The 23,413-nt window shown below is 36.7% G+C and overlaps 2 protein-coding genes across 2 annotated transcripts in view; one reads left to right on the top strand and one right to left on the bottom strand.

The window, feature by feature from the left end:
* LOC110900049 (actin-related protein 9) overlaps positions 1-19,489 on the top strand; it is a 76,162-nt gene extending 56,673 nt beyond the window's left edge. The window contains exon 9 of the mRNA XM_035981701.1: positions 19,253-19,489. The gene's annotated coding sequence lies outside the window, so the exon portion shown is untranslated. The remainder of the gene's footprint in view (positions 1-19,252) is intronic.
* Positions 1,911-18,711, bottom strand: LOC110900066 (putative disease resistance protein At3g14460). The gene is made up of 5 exons (XM_035981700.1): positions 13,413-18,711; positions 12,550-12,692; positions 3,842-4,835; positions 3,259-3,438; positions 1,911-2,334 (listed from the first exon to the last, which is right to left on the bottom strand). Exon 1 carries the CDS (start codon positions 17,274-17,276, stop codon positions 13,782-13,784), a length of 3,495 nt encoding a protein of 1,164 aa, XP_035837593.1. The 5' UTR covers positions 17,277-18,711; the 3' UTR covers positions 1,911-2,334; positions 3,259-3,438; positions 3,842-4,835; positions 12,550-12,692; positions 13,413-13,781.
* Positions 19,490-23,413: the final 3,924 nt, after the last annotated feature.

Here is a 23,413-nt window from a genome sequence, read left to right on the forward strand (position 1 = left end):
TTGCAGGTTTAAGGCCATGTTAGTCATAAAACCCTTTAGTGGGCGTTATGCGACAAGTGGCGAAAAAGCGCAAGAGGGGGCTTTATATCACAAGAGGATGTAGTGGTAAGGGGGTTATATAACCCCTTCAGTTATACATACATATCTATGTAAATATATGTATGTTAGTGGGGGAGGTTATGCCACGGCGTGATAATTTTCGCGTGGAATCAAAAATCAAACTTCATAGCGCCGGCCATAATGGTGTTGTCGGGCGCCATACCCCTCTCCGGCGTGATATGCAGCTCCACTACGGAGGGCCTAAGAAAGGAGGGAGATGGTAGATGGTTTGGGGTTTTGCAATTTGGTCCTTTAAATGTGTGATGTTTCATGTTTGACCCTATGTAACAATTACACTTTTTCTAAACTAATATAAATTTTAATCAGCTTAGTTATCAAATAAGTTCAATTACTTTTATGTTATGTATTGTTTTAATTTTTTAGTCATGTAATGTTTTGTTCAAGTTATGTATTGTTAAATCTTAAAAATAAAAAATAAAAAAAAAAGGAGGCTTATCACCTCACCCTAGGCCCATTCCTTGGGGCTCATCCTTCACACCTGATGATATGGCCACTTACATGGCGGATCATCCCCAAAGGACTACCCTCTTCCACACCCACCAACCATGTGGATTTACCAACCATGTGGATTTATGAATGGCAATTTTGGTATTTAAGCCTTAGTGTAAAGTTGCATTATGGATCATGATTGATTTCGATACGTAGAGTCTAGAGAGATGTTTAAGAAATGATGTAGTGACGGATGTGTAATGACCCGTTTTAAATGGGTCGGAAATGTTGATTTGTATGATGTCAAAATGGTTAAAGTAAGGACTCGTTGATAACGGGTCAAAATGAGGAAAGTGAGTTAGTAATGAATGGTAAGAATCAACCCATTTCGGGTGGGTTGAAAGGTCTATGTTTTGAATGTTTTCGATATGTAAGGATGAATGACTATAAAGAAAATATTCGCTTGCAAGGAAAGGATGATTACGACATGAATGTTGACAAAGTGATGAAATTGGTTAAAGGGTCGAATAATGATAAGAAAATAAAAGCTTAAATTTTGTTTTAGTAAATTGAACTAATGAATGTTTTGGTGTCATGCATGTTAGGTAAATCCCATATATGACGAAGGCGAGCTCGGATTCGAACACACTAAATCGCCCCCTTTGTGCTTCCGGTTCAAGTTATCGTTTGTAATGGATCAAAGTAATTTTTGTGATGTAAATGTTAATCTTATGTCTAGGATGTTAGTAAGTAGTTTGGATTTTTAAATCTTATTTTGGGAAGTTCGGACAAACTTTTGTGATGAATCTTGTATGGTCACCACTTTTATATCTTTTGAAAAGTGTAGTAGAATTTAGTTTGAATGATGTTTGTTAAAAACAGGGAATCGTTTATAGTACGAACGGGTCATGCCCAATTTTTGTTAAAAATTTGTACGTCACTAAATTATTTTTCGAACATGTAAAAGCGGGCATTTCAAGTTGGAGATCTTGCAAGTTTCTTTTTGACAAATCTTGACTTTATATCGTTAGTCAAGGATGTAGATGGACCAGCTTTTATAATGCCAACGATAATTTAAATACACATATATTTTCGAAAAAAAATGTTGTATATACATGTTAAAATTTTTTGTGATTTTGTTAAAAAATTTAAAATCTCACAAAACTGCAACTACCAAAGCAACAAATGCTAATTAATCCCCCTAGTTGTTAATGTTTAATATTCGACTCCACTTTTACTTTATTAAAAGTACTTTCACTTACTTAAAGAATGCATATATCAATTTAATAAAGTACTTTCACTTAATTAATGAATGTATATTTCTATTTTAAAATGACAGCATTTTTCTTTTTCTAGAAAAGTATCCAACCACCCCACTTTACTTCATCAAATAATCAAAGAACAATAATAAATAGAGAATACCCTTTTAAATGACAACATTTTCCTCTATAAAGTAATGTTCGTAGTATTTATATGTGTTTAGAAAACTACAATTGGTTCCCCATGTGGTTGTTGGGCCGGTTCCTCCTTGGAGGTCACCGGTTCGACTCCTGGCTGCGGCATTGGGGGGTCCTAATGATGGATCGTTTCCTATCGAGGCATGGTTCGATCCGGAGGGCAACCCGGTTTTACCCAGCTGTTACCCCAACGAGGTTCTCATGTGGGGGCAGTATGATTTCTGGGCGAAGGTCAGTCTGCGCGGCGGCCGGGGCCTGATAGAACATCGCGTCCGAGAGGCGGGGCTGACGGGGGATTGTCTTCGACGAGAACCCGGTGACCTCGGTCCTGTACATAGAAAGTCACCATTTAAAAAAAAAGAAAACTACAATTAAAGAAAAGATCTGATTAGAATACATAAGACTTTTTTATTCAATTTCATATACAAAAGAACCAAATATTATTTGTGGAGGTTGATTTATTAACAGGATTCATAAGAAAATAGATGTAATTATGCTAGGAATTATTTCATTAATGCAGTCAATCATATTTGTATACTTCAGTTAAAAATCGTAGTTCAGATCTTCCAAGAATTGTTGGATCCAATCATTCAAGACTTAAAACATACTATTAGTGGGCCGGGTTTTGGGTTTAACAAATAATGAAGTAATCTAATTCTTAACAAATCTAAATGTAATTTGATCTGATCCATTATTTAATGGATCATGATTTAAGTATCTAGCCCAATACCTAACTAACCTATTAAATAGTTAAATCTTAAATCCATGTTCACCTGCCACAATAGGTTGAGCAACTAGGTCACTTTACCAGTGTTGAAAAAATGGGCGATTCCGACCAGATTCCAACAAAAAAACCTTTGTATTCCGTCCAAAACCTCTATATTACGGCTAGTTTCCAACCAAACCATGTGCATTCCAACAATTAATCTTGTATACTTAAAAAATGAGTTGAGTAAGAGTTAAAACCTAGCTACTTAAAATATTTACCAATAAAAATGTGCATATGTATACATCAAACTGAAAATTACATATAAAAACCCGATCCGATTAATCCCGAGTAGTCGCTAGTCCCCACCTCACCGGCTAACTAGCAAGTTCTCCAACCATGCTTATTACACCCATGGATTTTTTAAATTTTATTTATTTATTTTTTTATGCATTGGGTCATGTAAATGCATGAAATCAAAGCATATCAGATCAAAACCCGACCCCTAAATAAGCATAAATAGCAGATCATAAATAGGAAACGCACCTGAATTGAGAGTTGCTACATGATCTAAATCGAAGATCATAACTACATTAGATAAATCAAGAGTACGACTAGCAAGCATAATCAAACATCTTCTGCACCTGCTTTAGAAAGCGCGAGGCACTCTGAAACATTTAGGTCCCGAAAACCAAGGCAGGAGCTTCACGTATGCGAGATGTTGCTCTGTGTACAACCAAATAAACTTCATGTAAACTAAAAGTTGCATTTGTCTCATCGGTTTACATATTAGCATTTTTATCAAAAAAAAAAAAAAAAAAACAATCATAATCTCTGCATCCCTTGGTTTGTTTTACATATCACCTTCCTACAAAGTACAGATCCAAATTTTAACAAAAGTTAACCAATTTTGGCCCAGTAATGCATGAAGCGCAGCCTCAAGTCCTTGAGGCGTTTTTCTAATCGCATATCAGGTGCTTATAAAATCAGATTCACAAATTTGCAAATTAGAGTATTTTTTGTTATTGAACAATTGAAAACATACCATGAGACTGCAAAACTAGACTTAATAATCATAACAGTAAAGAGTAAAGAAACCATCATCCCATCAATATGAATCTAAACTAACCTCAACAAGTAATCATATGGACGATAAAACGCTGAATATTGAGCATTGTCTTAGCTTCAATCTGTTCCTCCAACAGATTCTCACTGGCATATACCTCTGCTCAACAGCTCATCTTTTTCCTCTCCAAAAAAACAATCCTCTCAATCTCCTTCTCATCCGGCAATGGCACTAGTACCACAAACTCTTTTTCCACCGGACCACCACATCCTCCTCTTCAGACAGCTTTAGTCACACCTCATCCACCCTACCAGTGGCGTACCTAAGGCATAGGTACGGGGGTCGACCACACCCCATTAATTTTTTATTCTTCAAACCACCACCTATTCTCTTCTGTTCAATTTGCAAATTCCAAATCCAATGAAATTTATCGGGCCGATCATTGCTTAAACAACCACTTATTGTCGAGTTCCATGAAATCTTGTCTTTCATTTCTGTTTCAAGAAACATTCTCTCCGAGCAGCCCAAGCCACCATATTTAGCGTACGAACTGATCAGAGCATTTTGCAGATCACAATCCGAAAGCAAACCATTTTATACAGCTAAACTATGAACAAGTTCTAAATATCCTAATCTCTTTGCAACTCTCAAAACCGCTGAAACGACAATCAAAAGAGTTAAAGAATCAAACTTGATTCCATCCTCCAACATTTGAACAAATACACTTACTGCAACAACACCAACTTTCAATGCTAAAGCATGGACATTTGCCACACTTTGAAGATCAGGTCTTACTTTACAACGCTCAACAAGATTAAGAACATCAAAAAACCCAGTGTATAAACCTTGTGTTCTCTGAGGCATTTCGTCGAACAGTTGGCAGGTCCTATTGTAAAATCGAACCGTTGGATTTGGAACACGCCGTAACAATCTGTTAAAATCGAACTGAACACAAACCCTAGCTTCATTGTCAGGCAAAATATCTGGTACACATATGACTGATATGTGTAATTTAATTTCGATCGATCGCTGCGTATTTGCTCCTCCTGTAAACCGCCTGATGAAGATGAAGACGGGGAAGATTTAAGAGTTTGAATGCTTACAATATCCCCCCTCTACTATTGTTTATTCTTTAGTTTTAGTCCTTTTACTTTCTATTTTAGATTGTAAAACACAAATGAGCCCTTAAACATAAACTTACGAGTAAACTGCCAAAATATTAGGTCATTTTTGTCATTTTAGTCCAAAACTCAAACCTTTTGAATCTGGGTCCTTGTGGTTTCAATTTTTTTGCCATTTTCATCTAAAATCAAAATCTGCTCAGATTTTTCAGTTAACATCCACTTTTTTGTTTTTTTTTTCTCTTTTAACAAAGGGCAAAATGGTCTTAAACATAAACTAACTATCAATATTAGTTCTCCTTCTTTTACTTGTAAGCATTTTCTATCCGTAAGTTCACTATTTGTAGATTATAGTCTTTCTGATTATTTAAATATTGAAAACATACTGTGAAACTGAAAATGGAATTTATAATCATAACAATAAAGCATAAAGACATCATCAATATCCATCATGTTGGGGAATATGGACAGCAAGGAACAATCTTATTTTTTCGGCTAAGCTGTGTGTACCGAAGAAAATCATTGAAAGAATCCAGTCCACTTCATTCCTTTGGCTGAAAAACCGCGCAAAAACGATGGAGCTTGGATTCGGTTAAATTCAACATAAATCTAAATTAACCTTAAGTAAGCATGAATTGAGCTTTTTCCTCGTTACGAGCTATGGCAAAATTGAACTCAACACAAACCCTGGCTTCATTTTGTTAACTTTGAATGCAAAATCTGTCGTACACATGTGTAATTTGATTTCGAATCGGTCTCTGCGTACTTGTGCCTGTATTACTGTTTTTGGTTCAGTTTTACTCCTTTTACTTTCAATTTGCATTGCTGGTGCATGAAAGTTAGATTGGAAAACATAAATGAACCCTTAAACATGAACAAGCTATCATTCTTAGTCCTCCGATCATGAATTTATTGGCATCTGAGTAGCTTTCTTGCATTTGTGTATTTGGTAGCATACAGAGGCAACATGTTATAAACAGAGATTCAGATATTATTAGGATAGAAAGATTAAAGGAGGATATCATTTATATCCAACAAAGAGCTTTATTTGTCTCTAAAAGGCATAATGGCAGAGGTGCAGAGTGATGAAAACACAAAATCCAACAAACTAATTTTTGGTACGGGTCGGTGTGGTTAGGTAGTGTTGAAAGAATGATAGCTTATATTGTTTTTATATAAAGTGTTCATTCAAATATTCCATTTTATAATCTCTAACTGATTGACAAAGTTGTTGTAACAGATTGATATAGTTGGAGGGCCTTATTGCAACTTTCATTGAGTCGGTGTATATTGGGAGATAGTTCAAGGGTGCTGGATGTAACATTAGATATTTGTGGTATATAATGAGAGTTTCTCTCTCATTGTTCTAGATCCATCATCTCTGTTCATCTTCCACATTCACTCCGATCTAGTTTCACCCTTTGTATTTCTTGTTGTTGTATTGTACTGATCTGCTGGTGTTGTTGGTGAGATCTCAACTGTGAGATCAAGCTTTGTAGATCAGGTTGTTTCTTTCTGTATTGTTCTTGTTTGTATTGTATTCATATAGATCAACTGATTAAATCAGTTGATCTGAACATCTGTTCATATAGATCTTACATTTAGTAAGATCATTGGGTATTGGGGGGTGTTTTCTGGTTTGGGTGAATAATAAGATTTTGGTCACTGTTTTGTCGCTATTGCTTTGTTCTTGTTCTGTGTGATTGATACCATAAGTTTTCTACATGGTATCAGAGCTAAACAAGCTCTTGGTTGATTGATTGTTCTTCCGCTGTTTCATATCTCTTTTGTGTTTTTTCTTGTAGGTTGTCTTAGGGTTTCTGATCTTGAGAAACCCTAGTTGGTTGATCTTGGGGGTGATATTGAGTTAGGGTTTGTGAAACCCTAATCGGAGGATTTGCTTGGGTCCTTCATTGGAATCTGTGAGAAGACTGCGTTGGTCTCTGAAACCCTAGAAGGATTCAGAGCAAACCAACCAGTGTTAGTTCATTGCTGTTGGTGATTGACTTGTAACCCTAGAAGGTTACAGTTGTCATCTTGTGTGAAGACTTGCACCCACTGTGAGATCTTTCCTTCTCTGTAGTTAGTTTTTCTTGTCTTGTTGGTTGATTAGTTGAAGTCGGGGTAGTGAGGACCGGCACCTTGTTTGTTGTTTGTTTGATATTTCTTGTTTGTTTGTGCTCCTGTGATACGCTTGTCCAGGCACCTTTAGAGTGACGAACCTGGAATCTGGCCTCTGTCACAGTTAGCCTTTTTTGAGTGTTTGTTTTGTGTCTTCTTGTTGTTTGATTATCTGTTGTTTGTTTGGTGTGTATCTGTTTGTGATCATGGGGGATACTAGTACCTCTGCTACTATGATTAGCAAACTTGATATTGGAGACCCTCTGTACCTTCACCCTAGTGACTCTAGTACCCTAACCATTGTTAGTATAAAGTTAAAAGGAACTGAAAATTACCCTGTCTGGTCTAATGCTATGAGACTTGCTTTAGAAGCAAAAAATAAATATGGGTTTATTGATGGTAAATGTATAAAACCAAAAGATGATCAGGTCTTAGCAAATCAGTGGGAAAGGTGTAATTCAGTTGTGATTACATGGTTATTAAACTCTATTTCTGAGGAGTTATTTCTGGGGCAAGTTTTTTCTAAACTTGCCTCAGAAGTCTGGACTGATTTGAAAGAGTCATTTGATAAGGTGGATGGTTCTGTTGTGTATGATTTGTATAAAAGAATAAATGGTATTTCTCAAAATGGAAGCACTGTTGCTGAATACTATAACAGGCTGACAACCATGTGGAAGCAGTTTGATGCAATGGTGCAGCTTCCTACATGTTCTTGTCAGGCTGCTAAAGATTACAATGATTTTTCCACACTTATTAAACTAATGCAGTTTCTTATGGGGCTTGATGATATTTATCAGCCTGTAAGAACAAATTTGTTAACAAGAGAACCATTCCCTTCAGTTAAGGTTGCATTTTCTATTGTGTCCAGAGAGGAGTCTCATAGGCTGGCCTCAAATGGATCTAAGGGTCAAAATGTGTCTTTTGTAACTAAGTCAAATCAGTCATTTGATTCTAGGAAGAAGAATACTAGGGGTCCTAATCCTAACCTAAAATGTTCTCATTGTAATATGCTTGGTCATACGGTTGACCGGTGTTATGAGGTTATTGGATATCCACCTGGTTTTAGGAAAAGATCAGGTGGGCAGTCTTATAGATCTAATGTGTCTAATAATAATAATAAAAGTAATTCTACTGTTGGGTCTTCAAATTCTGTTGGTACTGCTATGCCTTTCACTTCTGAGCAGATTTCTAAGTTGTTGAGTCTTGTTGGAGAAAGTTCTGGTGGTGAACAGGCTAAATCTAATATGGGAGGTGAGTCTTCTGTAACTTGTAGCTTTGCTACAGGTTTTGTTAGTTGTTCAAGTTCTGCTATGTTTGAGTTTGAGTATAATTGGATTGTTGATTCTGGTGCTAATCAACACATGGTCAAGTCTGATAAAGGCATGTTTGATTGGGTTGATGTTTCTGATTATAATCTGAAAGTAAGTCATCCAAATGGAACTAATGTTAAAGTGTGTAAAATTGGTAAAATAAAACTTGTTAATAATGTCATTCTTGAAGATGTGTTTTATGTTCCTGGTTATAGTGTGAATTTGCTGTCTGTCTTTAAATTAGCTAAAGATAATAAGATAGGAGTCTTGTTTGATGAAAATCATTGTTTGCTTCAGGATTTGAGATCCAAGAAGGTCCTGGTGACTGGTAGTCAGGACAATGGTTTATACTTTGTTGGAAAACATGGTAATTCTGTTAATGTCTGTTTGAATAGTGTGTTTAAGTCAAGTTTGTGGCATAGTAGGCTAGGCCACCCGTCTGATCAGGTTCTAGCTGTTTTAAAAGGGTGTCTAGATATTAAAACTGTAGACCATGGTCCATGTGAAGTTTGCCATAAGGCAAAACAAGTGAGGGTTCCATTTCCTTTAAGTGATCATAAAACAAAAGAAATAGGTGATTTAGTTCACTTAGATGTATGGGGTCCATACAGAGTGTCTAGTAATGAAGGGTTTAAATATTTTCTAACTGTGGTTGATGATTACTCACGAACTGTGTGGTGTTACTTATTGAAAAATAAAATGGAAGTTTTTGAAAATATAACTGATTTTTATGAATTACTCTTAACTCAGTTTAAAAAAAGAGTAAAGATTTTCAGAAGTGATAATGGAACCGAGTTTGTAAATAATCGAATGAGTAGTTTTATAAGAAGTAAAGGTGTTTTACATCAAACAACATGTGCTTACACACCACAGCAAAATGGTGTGGTTGAGCGTAAACATAGGCATCTATTAAATATAGCTAGAGCCTTGATGTTTCAGGGTGGTCTACCTCTGAGTTTTTGGTCTGATTGTGTTCTGACTGCTGTTTACCTGATTAACAGGTTACCCTCTTCTGTGCTGTTAGGTAAAAGTCCGTATGAGATAGTCTTTGGTTTTAAACCCTCTTTAATGCATCTTAGAAACTTCGGGTGTTTGTGTTTTAGCACTGTGTTAAATGAATCAGACAAGTTCACTTATCATGCTGATAAGTGTGTATTGATTGGGTATTCTAATGTCAAGAAGGGGTATAAATTGTGGAGTCTAGATAATAAGAAGGTCTTATTTTCTAGAGATGTCAAGTTTTATGAGGATGTTTACCCTTTTAAGAATAAACATGTTGGTAATTCAGATTTTATTGATAAAACCTTAAATCATATAACCTTTTTTGATTGCTATGATACTGAAACACCTGAAGTTTCACAAATGCCCGATGATGAAGAGGGTAATAATGGCTCTCATGGTAGTTCCAGTGATGATCAGCAGCCATTAGGACCCTCCACATCTACCATAACCAGTATTGCTGATCAACCTCAGCAAGTTCCAACTGGTTATGAAGGAAGTAGTGAAACTGGGTTTTATGGCGAGGCAGAGGACAGTGGAACACCAAGTGATGAGACCAACCTATCTGAGGGTGCTGGTCTAGGTCTTAGAAAGTCCACTAGGACTTCAGTTGTTCCAAAAAGGTTTGAGGATTATGTGTTAAGTGGAAATGCTAAGTATAGTATTGATAAAACTGTGAATTATGCTTGTTTGTCTAAAGAAAACTTTAGCTTTGTTAGTTTGTTGAATAAAACTCTTGAACCCACTTGTTATGATGAGGCTGCTAAAGACCCTAGGTGGGTCGAGGCAATGAATAAGGAAATGGAGGCCTTATTCAGAAATAACACCTGGACACTTGTTGATTTACCCCCTGGTAGAAAACCCATTGGCTGTAAATGGGTTTATAAGGTCAAGTACAAGTCTAGTGGAGAAATAGAAAGGTTCAAAGCTAGACTTGTGGCCAAGGGGTTTAATCAAAGGGAAGGCTTGGATTTTGGGGAAACCTTTTCACCGGTAGTGAAAATGGTAACTGTGAGATGTATAATTGCCCTTGCTGTTCAAAATGATTGGCCTATGTTTCAGCTTGACATTAATAATGCCTTCTTGTATGGCACTATTAATGAAGATGTGTATATGTGTTTGCCTAAGGGTTATTATTCTCCTGATGAGACTAGAGTTTGTAAATTGGTTAAATCGTTGTATGGGCTGAAACAGGCCCCTAGGAAGTGGAATGAAAAGTTGAGCAGTGTTCTTGTTGATTATGGTTTTGTGCAAAGTAAATGTGACCATTCTATGTATGTGTTGTCTAGAAATGGTGTGTTTATTGTGCTTCTTGTGTATGTGGATGATATTGTTGTTACTGGGAATAATATTGATGAAGTGAATAAAATTAAGGGTGTTTTGAATTTGAATTTTCAAATCAAAGACTTAGGTAAGTTGAAATATTTCTTGGGTATTGAGGTTTTGTATAACAAGTCTGGTGTGTGTTTGAATCAAAGAAAATATTGCTTAGAACTTCTAAGTGAGTTTGGGTATTTAGCTTGTAAACCTATTAAAACACCCATTGAACAAAGTTATCTAATAACTGCCAAGATTTCTAAAAACCAAAGTGTTTTGAAAAATATTACTGGTTTTCAAAAGCTGGTTGGTAAGTTGATTTATCTTTCTTTGACACGACCGGATATCAGTTATGCTGTGCAGTTTCTGAGTCAGTTTATGCACAGCCCAACTGATATGCACTTGCAGATTGCTTTAAGATTATTAAGGTATCTCAAGTCAGGTCCAGGTTGTGGTTTGCTGTTTAAAAAGGATGATAAGTTGGGTTTAGTTGGTTTTGTAGACTCAGACTGGGCTAAATGTCTATCTACAAGAAAGTCTGTGACTGGTTATTGTGTATATCTTGGTGGTTCATTAGTTTCTTGGAAAAGCAAGAAACAGAGTACTGTTTCTAGGTCTACAGGTGAGGCAGAATATCGTGCCATGTGTTCGGCAACATGTGAGATTATGTGGTTGCTGAACTTATTGAGAGAAGTTGGTGTTAACTGTGAATTACCAGTTAAATTATACTGTGACAGTAAAGCTGCTATATCTATAGCAGCCAATCCTGTCTTCCATGAAAAAACCAAGCATTTTGAGGTTGACCTTCATTTTCTGAGAGAAAAAGTTGGTTCAGGAATTATTGAAACAGTTAAGGTTGACTCTGAGAGTCAACCTGCAGATGGTTTTACAAAAGGGTTGAGTGTTGAGCAGCATAAGGTATTCTGTGAAAAGTTAGGGATGGTTAATTGGTTTTCATATTTGAATGAAGAGGGGATGTTGAAAGAATGATAGCTTATATTGTTTTTATATAAAGTGTTCATTCAAATATTCCATTTTATAATCTCTAACTGATTGACAAAGTTGTTGTAACAGATTGATATAGTTGGAGGGCCTTATTGCAACTTTCATTGAGTCGGTGTATATTGGGAGATAGTTCAAGGGTGCTGGATGTAACATTAGATATTTGTGGTATATAATGAGAGTTTCTCTCTCATTGTTCTAGATCCATCATCTCTGTTCATCTTCCACATTCACTCCGATCTAGTTTCACCCTTTGTATTTCTTGTTGTTGTATTGTACTGATCTGCTGGTGTTGTTGGTGAGATCTCAACTGTGAGATCAAGCTTTGTAGATCAGGTTGTTTCTTTCTGTATTGTTCTTGTTTGTATTGTATTCATATAGATCAACTGATTAAATCAGTTGATCTGAACATCTGTTCATATAGATCTTACATTTAGTAAGATCATTGGGTATTGGGGGGTGTTTTCTGGTTTGGGTGAATAATAAGATTTTGGTCACTGTTTTGTCGCTATTGCTTTGTTCTTGTTCTGTGTGATTGATACCATAAGTTTTCTACAGGTAGACCGAAAACAGTTCGACCAATTTTTTTGAAGTTTTAATAAATAATTAGTGTCAAAAAGGATTAAAAAAACTATACCATTTCACTAATAAACACAAAATGATTTATGAGGTTTTGTGCCTTAGAAATACGCTCCGGGTGAGCTTCAATCGATTTAACTCCTTTCATATTACGTTGTTTCTTTAATTTAATCCGTTAGAGATATGATATAACGCACGTCATCTACTGATGGTTCAACTTTGTCTCCTCTACTGAACAGTTGGTTTTATTTTGGTTTGTGTGTATCTTTAAGCACATAAATGGATAGACTAAACCACTAAATAAGAAAAAGAAAAGTGTAACCTGTTATTCAATATTTCCTTACTTGGCCTCTCAAGTAATGCTTTATTTTGTCCCTGCTGCGTGAATTACGGCTCCAAGAAATTATGGTTTGGTCTAGTTATAATCAATCCATCTTTGATTTGAGTGAATCCTTGAAACAATGACTAGACAAGAAAAAAAAACATTTGTTGTTAGTATTTGAACACATCAAACTGCAGACCATGATGATTATTTATTTAAGAGTAAATTACGATTTTGGCCCCTGTGGTTATATCACTTTTACCCTTTTAGCCCAAAAAAGATTTTTTTATCATCTGAGCCCCCAAAGTCTTTTTTCTAACCCTTTTGGCCCCTAACACTAACCCCATCCATTAAATGTTAGGGGCCAAAAGGGTTAGAAAAAAAGACGTTGAGGGTTCAGATTTAAAAAAAAAATTGGGCTAAAAGGGTAAAAGTGATATAACCACCGGGGCTAAAATCGTAATTTACTCTTTATTTAATAATTCCAGGTCAATTTGGTTAACAAACTGACATTCAAATAAAAATTAACTCAGCTTTAGTAAAAGACAACTGAATTCTTTTGACACCAATTCAAATCAAATATTATCATAAAACTAAAATTTTTATATGTAAACATAAAAAGACACTTAAATTTTTATTCACAACAATTTTGCAGAGATATGAAGAAGTGTCAAGAGTGACCAATTTAATGAAAAAACCCACCTAGTTAACCCATTTGCCTTTAAACAGGCTGTGATGGGTTTAGCTTTAAATCCAATTAAAGGTCATCTGATAATCAACATACTAATTGCCATCGTCAAATGGGCAATACAATTGTACAAAAATAGGAAGTCATAATATAGTTGTTCTTAAGTAATACTTACAATTTGTTGGTTAAATGTTAGCAAAATCAATCAGGTAGTTTCAAAAAGAGAAGAAGGTCCTTCGTTTATTCTGATGCAGGCGATATGAGAGATGCGGGACCAATAGGAGCCTCTTCTACTGCACCTTCCTTCTAGATTTCGGCATTCATCGATGGTTAAACTCAAAAGTGAAGGCAGCAGAATGTCTGGTAGATGCTTCATCTTTGGGCAATGCCATAATAACAGATGTTGGAGGGAGGTGAGGTGTTGGAGTCCCACTGAAGAAACTGATTTCAGTTTCTCAAAGCCAATTAACCCAAGATAAGTAAGAGATGAAGGAAGAAGATAAGACAACTGACTGCATCTACTCACATCATCTTCATCTGAATCTCAGGTTGGGAAATTCTGTGGTCCCCACTCTAAGATGGGCTTCTTCAACCCCCCTATTTTAAGGCTTTGCAGATTGGGAGGCCAAAACCCACGAGGAAAGGAAGCATCTGCACCTGGGCAATTGTATATTACCAGGTTGGTTAAGGAGGTGAGACAAGGCAGCTCGTGGTCAGGAAATGACTCCATATTTGGACAACTCCCTATCGCCAGGGAGGTAAGGTGAATCAACTGCTTCAATTCAATGATCTTTGTCAGATTTGGCCATCTGATTATACTTACACTTTGAAGCATTGGCATGCTTGTGTTGTTGACAAGCACCCTAGTGTTATCCCCTCCAAATATTAGCAGCTCCTTTTCTAACAGTTTGTCACAATCTTTAATGAAAAGATTCTTGAGCTTCTGCCCTCCAGCTGTTGTAAGAAATGAAATAGATGTAATGGAAGGACAATCTGAGATGTCCAACTCCTCAATGTTATTTGGACACCTACAATGCTCCATACTCTCACATTTTTGTATCTTTAATGAACTAAGAGTTGTTATGACGTTGCTCCCACAACTATCCCCTTCCTCTTTCTCTCCTAATCTCACCAACTTTTGACATTTCCGTACATCCAAATACCTTAAATGTATAAGAGCCTTACTAGCCATCGACTCCCACAAGTATCTTATTTCGTTACACTTTTTTATGGTCAAATAGTCGACTGCTCCAAGATACTCTATAACACCTCTCCACACCACATCATCAAGCCCTGAAATACTTTCTATTTGCAAATCCACAACTCCTGAAGCTACTTGAACCAAGCTTCTCAACACAGCGCTATCACATTCAGATACTTTTAGAATATTCAAATAAGGTAGAGCTTCAGGTGACACTTGAACCAAATTAGGACAATTTCTTACAACAAGCTTTTTAAGGCATGGAAACGGCACAACCCCATTATTGGTTAACCATACTTCCAACCTCTTCATATTTTTTAATTTAAGAACTTCAAGTGAAGGGAATGGAAGACCAGTCCCTACTAACTCTGAACCCATAGCTTTCACCTCATCCATGTCTTCAATAAACAACTTCTTGAGTGATGGTAACTGGCCAAGTGGTGGTAAAGATGTACAGTTTTTACAGCCATGTATACGCACCTCAGTCAACTGAAGAAACGATGGATCCCCAACCCAATTAGGAAATTCTATACCCCCGTATGAAACTATGTGAAGGAGTGTCAAACTAGCACTATTAGGCTTCAACCCACAGAGGACCTCCTTTTCAAGAGACTCGTTTCGAGAACCATCAAACACATCACTCCATTCTAGTTCTAAGAAAGCAAACCTGTTATGCAATAAGTTTGCCTCTTGTGCATGCATTGACATTTCCACTTTGTCCAGCCCCTTGATGTGAATCCACCCCAAAAAAACTGTAAGGTCTTTAATCTTGGTTATTGCAAGGTCATTATCTCCTCCAACAATGATCTTGGTGAGAGTCTGTAGGCTTTTCAATTGGCCAATCCACAGAGGTAACTTATTCAAAAGCGGAGTTCCGTAAATGTTCAAATGCCGCAAGTTTTTAAGCTTTGAGAAGCTGTTGGGCAACTTAATTAAGTCACTACAACAAGTAAGGAGTAATGTTTGCAAATTGTAGAGATTGCCAACACTTTCTGGTAAATGTGTGATTGGGTTTTTAGATAAATTAAGATACCGGAGATGCTTCAAACTGCCAATGGTCTCTGGCACCTTGCTGATGCATAAATTATTCAAACGTAGAACCCTTAACATTGGTAATCCGGGAAGTAAGTCAACTAGAATCTTACTAGATAAGTAGAACTTTTCAAAACTACCTATTTCGTTTAAGGATAAGAATGTTCTCAAACTTTTAGCTCTTGTGAATGGATCGAACTTTGAGTAAACTACATATTGGTCACTAACAAATGACATATGGCGACACTTTTCCAAGGCCTCCTTCCTAACATCTTTCACCATTTCATCGTCAAATCTAAAAAAGAATTCCCTAGCAACGGATGTAGCCAAGTCACTCAGCAAATCATGCATAACAAATGAATTTTTGTTATTAGGTGCATGTTGAAAGAATGACCTTGACACCAACTCTTCAAAATATTCAAGACCTAACCGTTCCAGTGACTTGTTGGAAGATGACGGGTTCAAAAAACCTTCCGCCATCCAAAGTAAAATCAACAGTTCTTTGTTAAACACATAGTTCTTGGGGAACAAAGAGCAATACGCAAACAACTGCTTCAAACATGCAGAAAGATCATTGTAGCTAAGTCTAAGAGCTGGGACAATCTCATCTTTTTCTCCTAAACTCCAAATCTCATTATTCAACAGCTCCTTCCACTCTTCTTCTTCAGTCTTGGTCGTCAATAACCGTCCGAGTACTGTTAAAGCCAAAGGCAAGCCATCACATTTTTTCACGATGCCTTCACCATATTGTTTTAGAATTAGATGCGAATCAAAGTTATTTGCACCCAACGCATGTTGAGCAAATAAGGTAACAGCATCGTCATGTGAGAGAGTCTGCACATGGTTTAGATGATCATAACCCAACTTTGTGAGCAATTGCACCTTTCGGGTTGTCATTATAATTTTACTACCAGGAGCACATGCATGAAACGGGCTCACTAGGGTCTGCCAGTTGTCAAAGCTCTCACTCCAAACATCATCTAATACCATTAAAAATCTTTTATCCCTAAGTTTCTTTCTAAGAGCTACTTGAAGCAGATTTAAATCCCCAAATTCCTTGTCCTCCCCCTTCACAGATTGTAAGATAACTTTGCTTATATTTAAGATATCAAATTGATCTGAGACACTAACCCAAGCCTTGAGTTCAAAGTGCTTCTTAACTTCCGCATCATCATACAAAATTCTTGCTAGAGTGGTTTTCCCTAACCCACCCATACCAACTATGGGCACGATGCTAAAGTTGTGACTACATGACCCATTCTCAAATAGCTTCACTAGCAATTCCTTTATTTCCTCCTGCCTTCCAACAATACCAGATGTATCTAACAAAGAGGTCTGATAAGGTCTTTTCGGTTTTTCTTCTTTTAGATTAATCAAACCTAGACGATCCTTCTCCTTTTCTAGATCTTCAAATTTGGCGGTTATATAATCTAACTTGGGATGCATCCTCTCACTTAGTGATAAATTGATGCAACAAGTTGGGATGAGCTTTCTTACCTGGCTGGTCATGGCTCCAGATTGCTGGTCGAACTCACGACGCATATCTTCAGTTGCTAAATCATCAAGCACGTCATCTATGTCGTAAGCCAGGTGTTGGAGATCATTCAGCCACTGTTTAACAGCTTCATCAGTTGTTTCCTTCTGAGAAGCATGATTAAGCAGAGACTGGATCTTTATCAATGTGGTTTCTAGTTTCTTCAGCTCTGAATGAATGCCTTTGGACCGATCATACCTGTTGAAGGCTTCAGAGGTCAGGGTTTTCAAAACGTCTTTCAGGATTTCAGCTGCAATGGTTTCAGCCGCCATTGTTAGTATATGGTGGTTGGTGATGGAGGAAACTGTGTATAACAAGAAAATATGTGAATGAATTAGATCTGATCTGTAACCTGTTGACTAAATAGATCTGATCTGTAGCAGTTCACAAAATGCACTGTAATCCACGATGAAGACTTAATTAATTATTAATTCCAAGTGACCTTGTTTCACCCTAATTATTAATGGGCTGAATTTGGATTTAACAACTAGGGAACTAATCTAATCTGGCCCATTACTTAATGGATCGTGCTCTAAATTAAAACCTAACTTACGTTTAATAGTTGGATCTTAGACCCATGTTGATCTGCCAAAGTAGGTTGGCTCTTTAGGTCTCTTATTACACCCATGGACATTTTTTTTTTTGGCTCCATTGGGTCATGTAAATGCATGAAATCATAGCGTATCAGATACCTGAATCAAGGATCTCAACTTCCTCATAGACGTTTAGGTCCCGGCTTTCAAGGCGTGATGAAAGAACTTCACATGTACAACCGAATAAGCTTTATGAAAGACCAAAAGTTGCACCTGTCTCGTATATTTTACACATTAGTCTTTTTAGCAAGTCAACTGTTCATAAAATTCTTCAGCCGTTTGTCTGCTTTTACATGTCACCTTTTAACAAAGTTTGACCAATTTTAACCCAAATGTGCATAATGTACCGCTGTAAGGCTCCGAGGCGCTTTTCTGAATCGTGAACTCCTTGCGCACTTCGCGCATCAGACGTGTCTTTTTATTTAAACAAAGCTTATGGAATCATATTCACAAATTTGTAGATCATAGTCTTCTTTTATTATTAAAATGTTTATAACATATCATGAAACTGAAAATGCACTTGATAATCATTGGGCGCATGATAGTGGGAAGAGCTCAGCTTGGCTAGGAAAGTGGCTGTGAAGGCTCAGCTTTAGAAGAGATGGCATGACTAAACCGAAAAACCAAATTCGGTTCAGTTTCAAACACAAAAAAGGCGAATTTAACAAGATGGATGATCATCCATTAAAGTTTCGTGTCCATGGCTTCAGCGTCTAGTTGCCTTGTTTTTTAGTAGGCAAATTTGTTAAATGGGTTGGACAAATAAGGAGATCTATAGCCCATGTTTTTTATTAGCTAATTGTTAAATGTGTGGCACAAATAAGAAAATTCATAGCCCAATACATGTGATTTGCATTGCCCGGTTTTGTCTTTTAACTAAAATAAGTTTCCTAAACCAAAAGTCAGTTATCTAACTCAGTATCGGTCTTTAGAAGGGGTGGAAGTGTTAGAGCATCCCCAATAACCATCCATTTTTTGATGTTTTTGGGTTGTCATGTTGGCATTGCCCAACCAATAACAAAGTTTCTCTCTCTTGCCTCTTTCACAACCCATAAAAACACATTTCCTCTCTCCTCTCTCCTCTCTCTTCCTTCCCCCTCTCACAAACTCATTTTTTTTCACCACAAACTAATCAACACCTTCTCTCCTCCACCTCACCACTCTCTCTCCTACATGGCTTCTAAAAATGAGAAAAAAAATCCCTTATTGTGGATGTTCTTATTGTTATATGTGTAAGGGTGTTTTTGTTTAAGGGGATGTGATGTTATATGATGGTATTTTAATAATGTTTGCCGAAAGTGAATATAAAAGCCTAAACGATTTATATGCAGTTTACTAGTTTAATTATCAGTTCACCACGTCAACATAAGGGGATGTAATGTGTTATGTGTTACGTGTGGTGTCTCATGATATTTGGGTCATCTGGATGTGAAAATTGAGGTTGCGTTGAGGCTGGTAGTGGTGTAGAAGATAATGATAGTGAATATTGGGTTAGAATCCCGGTTACAATATTTTTGAAAAATTAAAATATACTATATAGTATTATTAAAGTTTTAATAAAACACGCTACCTAACATGCTCGACCCACACATTCTGCCACCTCTAGTACAAACGAATGTACCTAAACCCTTAACGATTGCCTTCTGTTCATGCAGATACTGGGTGTAATGGATTATGGCCGTGACGCTTGGATACATCGAGAAGACTGGATAAAAAACGGGATTCATATAGCAGGAGCCAGAAAATACAAGGACTCTTATTATCTTCAAGCACAACCTATGTGTTACATAAACTCCTAGAAATTAAAAACGCGATTCGTTCGTGTTATTAACCGTACACTACTCACTGACTTTTTTCGATTAAATTTGAAACACTGGCAGATTGATGTTGTAGTTTGATCCTTTGAATGATATGATTGAATAAATGAGAGTGAAAATATGATTTTGTTTTTGAGTTGGTTGTCCCACATCGGTGGGGTGTAAGTATTAGCGTATATATTATATTGTATAGGAAAGGATTATGTTTCCATAACTGATAGGAAAAGTTGTTAGGCTGCACTCTATATATACTTCGTATATTCTCTGTATTGGGTCAAGGAAATAATATACCATAAACACTTTTATGGTATCAGAGCTACGGTTCTGAGAAACCCTATTTTCGCCGCCATCATCATCGTGCTCCTCCGATCGCTGCCATGGAAGATAAACCAGAAAATAAAACCTCCTCTTCGGTTTCGACCGCCAATATCAAACCCCTGCACCCGGTCTACTCTGTAACAAATATACAGAATAAGGTCCGGATCCGCCAATATCAAACCCATGCACGAGTCCTGGAACAAGATCGATGCCATAGTTCTTCAATGGATCTATGGCACGCTTAGTGATGACCTGTTGGTTCGAGTCCTGGAAACCGAGTCTACTGCCCAGCAAGCTTGGAATCGTATTCAAGCCATCTTCCAGAACAATAAAAGCTCTAGAGCATCTAATCTTCTTCATGCGTTCACTACCACCACTCTGGCGTCGTGCACAAACGTGAACGAATATTTTCAAAAACTGAAGGACATCGCTGAACAACTTAGCAACGTAGATCAGCCTGTTACCGAGTCCCGATTGGTTCTGCAGATGGTGGCGGGGCTCCCACCCGAATATGATACGACGGCTGCCTTCATCACTCAATCCAACACAACATGGGATGAGGCTGTCGACATGATAGACCGGGAACAACGCCGCCAGGCGGCCAGACAACACGCGTCCCAATCCGTTCTTGTTATATGTGTAAGGGTGTTTTTGTTTAAGGGGATGTGATGTTATATGGTGGTATTTTAATAATGCTTACCGAAAGTGAATATAAAAACCTAAACGATTTATGTGCAGTTTACTAGTTTAATTATTAGTTCACCACGTCAACATAAGGGGATGTAATGTGTTATGTGTTACGTGTGGTGTCTCATGATATTTGGGGCAATTGGATGTGAAAATTGAGGTTGCGTTGAGGCTGGTAGTGATGTAGAAGATAATGACAGTAAATATTGGGTTAGAATCTCGGTTACAATATTTTTGATAAATTAAAATATACTATTTAGTATTATTAAAGTTTTAATAAAACACACTAGCCTAAAGTATTTCATAGAGTTGTATTAAATTTTTCTTTTATGTGCATAGCATATAAAAATCAAACAAGCCCGTACTTCAAATACTTTTTAGTGAAATAGTTCTATAAATTTCCTTTATAATTATATTAGGAATTATATTAGGAATGGACTATTAAAAATGGTATATACTTAAGTATACAAAATTAGATCAGATCATTTTGAAACTCTAAAAAATTTATAAATTTGAAGAATCCTTAACAAACAATCACATTATTCATCTCATATATTTAATAATATTTGAAGGTAATCTTATCAATCATAAGTAATTGTTTGATCACACATACGTAAATTATTTACTACACGTGTAAACTTATGATTATATATACATAATAACAAATTACATATATTAATGGAAAAATTACAAGTTTTGTCCTTTATCTTTATAGTACTTTACAGGCGGTGTCCTTTTTTTCAAATGTTGACAGGCGGTGTCCTTTAGTAGGTATTTTGTTACAAGTTTTGTCTTTTCCACCCAACCTGGTTAAAAAGCTCAGTTAATTTGTGGCACATGATAAGCACATGAGGGTAATTATGTCTTTTCCACCCACCACTTCATTTCACCCTTTTATAACCCCCACAAACCCTAATTTATTCTTTAAAAAGTACTTCAAAAAAATTATATATATGTGTGTGTATAACAACAATCGCCGACAGACATTACACAACAATCGCGGACAACATCTCACCGGAGATTGTTCAAAATGATGTCCGGCAATTACACAACAATCGACAACCAGAACGTTTCTGGATCTGTACCTGTAAATCTTCATTTCATCTTCTTCAATTCTGTCATTTCATCACTTTGATACCATATCTGAGCCCTAATTTCATCTTTCAATCGATTTCAGGCTGTGCTGTTTCAGACTCTCCGATCTCAGTTGACAACACCGTCACCGTGACGGCGACAGCGAAGAAGAAAGCGTTAGGGTGGATGGAGTGGCTAAGAGGATGGTTCTATTTGGCATACGAGATACGAGATGCTTTTTCAGCAAATAATGGCCTCCCATTTACAGAATCCTATGCCCTTACCTCCTCTAAACGATCTCACTTGCATTATTACGAGATGCTAGGTCAAGTTTCACCATTCATATTCGATTTGGGTTTTGGGGTTTATGTCGAATTGTAAATTATGTTATTTTATTTGATTTGAACTCAATTGAAATAAGTTAAGATATAGTGGTGGGGTGAGCGGTGGTAGTGGTAGTGGTTGGGTGAGTGGTGGCGTACGGTGGGTGTGGGTGAAGATGGTGGTTAAATCAGTTGACAAAGAGGGTGGGGGACAATGGCAGATGGTGTGGGTGGGGGATAGTGGGCGGCGGTGTGTATAGAGAAGGGTGGCGGTGGTGACTGTGATAGGAAAGATGGGGAGGGTGATAAAGGTGAAGGCTAAGGTGGTGGCAGATGGTTGTTGTGGTGGTGGTGGGAGATGGTGGTGATAAATGAAGGTTGAGAGAGAGAGAGAGAGAGAGTACTGTGTATATCTATAGAGAGAGAGAAATTTTTTAATTTAAAGAAAAATGTTATTAGTATTTTATAAATTCTTTTTGTTTTATATATTAAAAAGATTTATAAAAAAAAAATAGGTATAAAGATCAAACTACCCATGTTTGACCAGATTTAACAAAAAAATCTAACTGAGTTAGGGTTAAAGGACAAAACTTGTAACAAAATACCTACTAAAGGACACCGCCTGTCAACATTTGAAAAAAATGACACCGCCTGTAAAGTACTATAAAGATAAAGGACAAAACTTGTAATTTTTCCTATATTAATTGATAAAACTACCTTTGAATAATAATACATGTATAAAATAAATAAATAAATAAAATGATTTATTGTTAGGAGGTTCTCAAAAGTTCTCAATTTTTTTAACTTATAAAAATAATCAAACTCATATAAATTATGGCTCCTATTATTCTCACACCCTAAAATCTTATTTTCACACCCCTACATGTATACAGCCCGTATAAAATTATACGGGCTGTATATCTAATTGTTTGTAACACCTCGAAATTTTGAGTCCAATAATGTATTGACACGTGTCTTGAGTTTACACGTGGTATTTAATATTTAATAAAGGACTAATATTGACAAACCTTGAATGTATGTAAATTCGAGGGTTATAAATGTCAAACAAGGGTAAGTATACTGTATAGTAACCCTAAAAGATGCTCGTACCTTAAAACGAATAAATCATGGATCGTACGGAAGCGAAACGCGGAAGAAAGTGAGAGATTACAAGCCGCGGGGGTTAACTGTGTCAACATGTTTAATTATACCTCTGAATGACCCTTTGACGTACCTGAAGCCTTGTAACAGTATAATACGCTCACTAGAATATAATATATAAATTCCGCGAAGTTCCGTTTTAAAACGAGAAACTTATGACCAAATTCGTACGAGAGGGGTTAAAAACGTCAACTATATAAATTAAGGCTTCTCGGATAATAAGTAAACTATCCGGGGGCTTAACAACACGGGTAAATAACGCGAGGTCCTTAATTGTAATTAACCGAGGGCCATATCGCAAAGTTACCCCTTCAAACCCGAAAGGTCAGGTTATTAATTACCAAGATTTTGGTAATCATTGTAAAAAGATTTAAAAAGATTGTTTCTTAACCCCTTACGGACCGTAAAGGTCATGCCTTACGGACCGTAAGGGAGC

Source organism: Helianthus annuus, chromosome 13 (assembly GCF_002127325.2).
Source record: "Helianthus annuus cultivar XRQ/B chromosome 13, HanXRQr2.0-SUNRISE, whole genome shotgun sequence".
Lineage (NCBI taxonomy): Eukaryota > Viridiplantae > Streptophyta > Magnoliopsida > Asterales > Asteraceae > Helianthus > Helianthus annuus.

Excerpts from the sequence above, each read along its gene's own strand:
- LOC110900066 (XM_035981700.1), bottom strand. The coding sequence starts at position 17,276 with ATGGCGGCTGAAACCATTGCAGCTGAAATCCTGAAAGACGTTTTGAAA.